Source organism: Myotis yumanensis, unplaced genomic scaffold (genome assembly GCF_028538775.1).
Source record: "Myotis yumanensis isolate MYYU_CA2020_CCGP unplaced genomic scaffold, mMyoYum1.0.hap1 SCAF_13, whole genome shotgun sequence".
Taxonomy (NCBI): domain Eukaryota; kingdom Metazoa; phylum Chordata; class Mammalia; order Chiroptera; family Vespertilionidae; genus Myotis; species Myotis yumanensis.
Window position 1 is genome coordinate 26,342,783 of NW_027223764.1, and position 6,000 is coordinate 26,348,782.

At 47.1% G+C, this 6,000-nt stretch overlaps 1 protein-coding gene across 1 annotated transcript; it reads left to right on the top strand.

The window, feature by feature from the left end:
- Window positions 1–698: 698 nt before the first annotated feature.
- Window positions 699–2,153, top strand: CH25H (cholesterol 25-hydroxylase). Its single transcript, XM_070431895.1, has one exon. The coding sequence runs from the start codon at window positions 792–794 to the stop codon at window positions 1,608–1,610; it is 819 nt and encodes a 272-aa protein (XP_070287996.1). The 5' UTR covers window positions 699–791; the 3' UTR covers window positions 1,611–2,153.
- The last annotated feature ends 3,847 nt before the right edge of the window (window positions 2,154–6,000 follow it).

Below are 6,000 nucleotides of genomic sequence, written 5' to 3' on the forward strand. Positions count from 1 at the left end.
TGCGTGTGTGTGTGTGCGCGTGTCTGTGTGTGTGTGTGTGCGTGTCTGTGTGTGTGTGTGTGCGTGTCTGTGTGTGTGTGTGTGCGTGTCTGTGTGTGTGCGTGTGTGCGTGTGTGCGTGTGTGCGTGTCTGTGTGTGTGTGTGTGTGCGTGTGTGTGTGTGTGTGTGTGTGTGTGTGTGTCGGGCGTGGGGTGGGGTGGGGTGGAGGGATCCGGGAAGGGCAGGATCTGGAGCTCGCGGCGAACCGGCGGGGATACATCCTCTCCAAAGACCGCAGCTGGAGAGGCTCCGGACCCGCCACCCGGTCGCGGGTTTTCTGATTTCCTGCGCCGATCGCCCCCGCGACTCCCTCCGAGAAAGGCTAGTTTGCCACTCGCTCCGGGTTAAATTTACAGGGTGTGCAGACAGCAAAGATTAGGACTACAAAAGGTGAGCCACTTTAAAAAGTTCTTAGAAGTGCAATTGTACTTGGCGTTTTCATGGATCCACACAGGCAATTAATTCTACGTGTGCATTTAAAGACGAGTAGTTCTGCGCTGGTGGTGATGGGAACATCCCCCTCTTCTTGGGCGTGGTGATGACACATGGATCGAGTTATCCAAAATCGAAATGCAGCCGCGGGGGTGCAGTGGAGCAGCTAAAGTCACCTCCCCGGGGCCAGTTCGGATGCAAGCGCCGCTCAGCTGGGAAAGGGCGGCAGAGGCAGCTGACGTCACGCCGGGCGGGGCTCGAGTCTCTATAAAGTCGGTGGGACGCCAGCCGCGGCAGCGGCGGCCAAGCAGCGCCTCGCCATGAGCAGCCCCAACTCCTCCCAGCTCCAGGCCGCCGCCGGGTGCAGCTCCGGCCAGATGCTCCTGCAGCCCGTCTGGGACCGCCTGCGGACCCGGGAGGCCCTCACGCAGTCGCCCTTCTTCCCGGTCATCTTCGCCATCACCACCTATGTGAGCTTCTGCCTGCCCTTCGTGGTGCTGGACCTCCTGTGCCCCTGGGTGCCCGCGCTGCGGCGCTGCAAGATCCAGCCCGACAGCGCGCCCTCGGCGCGGCAGCTGCTGTCCTGCCTGCGGCAGACGCTCTACCAGCACCTGGTGATCGTGTTCCCGCTGACGCTGCTGCACTGGGCCCGCAGCCCGGCCCTCCCGCCCCCCGAGGCCCCCGCGCTGCCCCAGCTGCTGGGCCACGTCGTGCTGTGCCTGCTGCTCTTCGACGCCGAGTTCTTCGCGTGGCACGTGCTGCACCACCGGGTGCCCTGGCTGTACCGGACCTTCCACAAGGTGCACCACCAGAACGCGCCCTCGTTCGCGCTGGCCACGCAGTACGTGAGCGTCTGGGAGCTGTTCTCTCTGGGCTTCTTCGACGTGGTGAACGTCTGGCTGCTCCAGTGCCACCCGCTCACCGTCCTGGTCTTCCACACGCTCAACATCTGGCTGTCGGTGGAGGACCACTCCGGCTACGACTTCCCCTGGTCCACGCACAGGCTGGTCCCCTTCGGGTGGTACGGGGGCGTGGTGCACCACGACCTGCATCACTCTCACTTCAACTACAACTTCGCCCCGTACTTCACGCACTGGGACAGACTCTGGGGGACCCTGCGGCCCCCTCGCGCCAGGTAGCCCGCACCCCTCCCGGGTGGGGGTGGCTGCGGAGGGCAGGGGGTGCCCCTCGGAACCAGGACTGTTGGCGCGTTTTCACACTTGAATCAGAAGAAACACGCCTGAGCGCTTTTATTTTTATATTTTAGTAAGTAATTTATTACCTGCTGGAAATTTCTGGAGACAATCTGATGTATTTTTGTGTGCAATCTGATGAAGTAATTTATATCAATTGTTGTGTATCAATAATTGTATACTGGGTGTTGAATTCTAGCTCACTTCAGTAGCCTTGATTCCCGGATCGATTTAGACATTTATCACTGGCATATTTAAATCATTTCTAAACGGATTTGTTTGTAGGACAAAGAATTTCCTATGTTTGAAAGTGTCCTAGAATGAGACTAAAAAACATATTTTTTTAAATGGAGAATCTGATGCCTGATGCTATAAACAATGCAACATGTTTCTGCTGGACAGTAACTAAGATGATCGTACTTTTTTCCTATTTTTTCACAGAATTTTATATTTATATGGAAAGAAATGTTATTTATGCTTAAAAAATATATGAACCAAATAAGTACTGGCTCCTGTTTCATTGGCATTTTGAGTAAAAAAACTAAAACAGGGCGAGGGAGCTGGGATGGCAGGTTTCTGTCCCAGCCTCCCCTGCCCCACCTTGGGATGAGAGAAATCTGGTGATGGGGTGTGCAGGGGGTGGGGAGGGTACAGGAGAGGAAAAGGCAGGAGAAGGGGTCTGTCTGTTTTGGCCTAGAGATTTTAAAGAGGAAAAAACACTATTGTTCTAAATGTGTTTTAACTGTTTTCTGCCTCACAGGCAACTTAAAGAATTACCTTGTGAAGTTTTAGAGAGATTAACACTGAGCAACCATTTGCTTATCTGGCGGGAGGGCAGTGTTGGGGATGAATAGAATTACTGGGGTGCCTTGCTTTATAAAAGTGGTGAGTCAAATGGGTACATTCGAGGGCCTGGTAGATACAGAAAGGGGTTCAGAGTGCATCCCCCTTTTTCATGAAGCAATCTAGTACAAATGACGATCATACGCATCGTCTCGGCTATTTGGGAATTTTGTATATTCATTTTTCTTAAGTAAACAAACATGCAAACTGCATGTCCATTTCTCAAAGGAAAAAAGTGAAATTTGACCCTACATCCCTAGTTCCTCACCTTAAAAGGAGATTGTGCCTCCGATGTTCTGCTTCTTTTTTTTTTTTAAATACATTTTTATTGATTTCAGAGAGGAAGGGAGAGGAAGAGAGAGATAGAAACATCCATGATGAGAGAGAATCACTGATCGGCTGCCTCCTGCATGCCCCCACCGGGGATTGAGCCTGCAACCCAGGCATGTGCCCTTGGCTGGAATTGAACCTGGGACCCTTCAGTCTGCAGGTTGATGCTCTATCCACTAAGCCAAACTGGCCAAGGTGCCTCCAATGTTCTTGAAGATTATTTGTGACAGTAAGTGTCCCTATCACTGCTCATCATGTTCTCCATTCAACTGCTGCCCAATTGTTTTAATTTTATCTTTGGAGTGTAGTTAGATAGGGCAAAGTTACAAGTCAATACAATTTAGACAGAAAAGTATAAAGAATGGCAGCTTTGCATTTAATTTTAGGCTCACTACATATATGAACCAAACTATGTGTCTAAAGGTGAAAAATCCATCTAAAGACCTTGTCTCCACAGTCTGCCAAATGAAATTCCTCCAATTCTTTGGCAAAATGCAGTTAGAATGCCTGGCAACTAACTCAGAGGCATTTTCCTTCCCAATGTGTGTGCTCTCTTGGCTTCTTCACTAAAGTTATCGCCTCCTCTGTCCTTAGCAAGACCAGGCTGGGACTTAAAGTCTATATTGATGTATAAAAGTGAAATCCACGAAAGCAGGTAGTGAGGTGTAAGGGGAAAGTGCTGATTGGAGGTCGAATGTTACTATCATGATTAACATAGCAAAGAAGGATGAACGGGCAGGTGTGGAACATCTGATAGAAGTATTTGTTGTTTTGAGCAGCTCCAGTCTCCCCAGAGCTGCCTGCAAACCTTGGATCATGACAGTCACAGCTCACTCTCTGAGAGTTTTTAACAATGTGTCATGTTGCCGCGCCTTATTAGGGAATTTTACAGGGGAATTTTACACTTGGGTCAAATTGTCCACATAGAAATTATTTGGGCTTAGAAAGACTTTCTCAAAATCGAATGTCTTATCAGTTTGTAATACCCTGAGAGGTGGAAGTGGAGTGGAGAGGATGAGCAATTTTTCAGATAGCTTGAGGGTCTAATAGTTATAACAATAATAATGATGGTGATGAAGTAGTTCACATTTGCATTCACTGTCACACACATTGCTCCTTATATTGCTCTAAGGGAGGTAGGATAGTTATCATCATTTAAAAAATTATTATTATTATTATTATCAAACATTCTGGATAAGAGAATTGGTACCTCCATAGGTTAAGTGACTTACTCCAGATTCTAAAATAATAGAAGTTGGAGCCAGTTCTCGACCTTAGGTCTGGTAGTGTATACTATCCCTCTTCTCTGATGAAGCTTAAGATAATCTCCATCTTACCAAATGCTATTAAGTTGCAAACTCTGCCGCACCAACAAATGGCCTCTCCACTATTCCTCCCCAGCCACTGCCCCTCAACATGGTGCCCCCCTAGCCCACTCTTTTGATGTGGACGTCCCTGGGTTCCAAGCCTCTGCTGGGCAGGAGGGAAAGCTAGGGAAAGTAGGCCTAGGTCATCTAAGTGGGCTTGAGAAAGCAGGAGGTCAGGGCTCTGTTTTCCCTGTCCTTCACGGCATGTCAGCTAGCACTCAGGCTGAAGTCAGATGGCCTGGGGCAACCTTGACTATGAGACTTAAAAGCTGAGGGACTCTGGAAAAGTTAATCTCTCCATGCCTTGCTTCCTTTCCTATAAAATGTAGGTAATCATAGAACCTACCTCACAGAGTTGTTGCGAGAGATTTTGAGCTACTACTAGGTGGATTGGAGGATTGCTATGATGGATGTTTCATGATGTGAATACCAGGACTGTAGCTTTCTGTCCACAAACATGTTTGAGCTCTCTCCTTTTACCGGGAACCAAAGAAAGCCATTTTTTTATTTTGCTTCCATGAAAGCTGCTTAGCTTGTCATCTTTCAAAGCCAAAGTATCGGGAAGAGATAGACTGGAAAGTGTCTGACTCTAGTTTATCACCATGAGTCATCCCACCGCTTCCTGAAAATTTCACCTCTGTTCACTGCCATCTTCCTAACTATCAAGTCCATTGATTCCCTATGCCCTGCCCTCGCTTTCCCATTGCCTTGGATTTGTTTTGTAAGGTCTTTCTTTTGCTAACTAGCCTCATGTTGGAATTCGGTTCTTGCTTGCTTTTAATAAGATTTCTCTATTTTCCTTCCTAATTCTGTTTCTTCTTCCTTCAGGGGCTGCTTTCCTCAGAGGGAGGCAAGCCTCAAGGTGCTTCTATTTTATTAAAAAATATCTAAATTGTGTGTAATAAATGTCCTTCCTACCATCTTCAAGTGCACCCTTTACGTCTCTGCTTTCATGGTGTTCTAGTACACACAGATGAGGTATATGCACACATATACCAAGCATATGTATGAATAGACACTATATATGTATGCACACTATATATATACACTATTTATGTACATGCCACATACAAACTATATATCCACACACTATAACACAAGCTCATGTATACTATATATACATAATAATAAAGGCATAATATGCTAATTAGACTGGGCATCCTTCCAGATGACCTTCGGGAGGAAGCTGGGACTGTGAGGGAAGCCCGGGTCCCCAGTGCCAGAGGGAAGCTGGTGCCAGCAGGTGCGGGGAGGAAGGCCTACTCTTACACAAATTTTGTGCATCAGGCCTCTAGTATATATATATATATGCATATATATATATATATAAATAAACTATACATGTATGTACTCTATATGTACTTATACACTTTATACACACTACGTATATGTGCACATATTATATATACACACTTTATGTACATGTGCCAACATTTTATACATATAGAGAGAAACTATATATGTATATCCACTATATACATACTCCCTTGCCCTCTCTTTCTACACACACACACACACACACACACACACATGTACATACACACCAAACACACCTCCATTTCTCTCTGCCCCTACTACCATGCCTCATTCTTGATAATGATTGGTTTAGTATTGCACGACTCCTGGAAGCAGTAGAAACACACCTTTGCCATTAATCATGTCTTTCTTTATCCATTCCATCCTCCATCACTAGTTTATCCTAGCTTCCTAGATAAGGCCATGCTCACAACCCATAATCCCTGTTCTAGAGAGGTGCACAGTCTACTGCAAAAGAGAGTCAAGCAAACAAATGAATC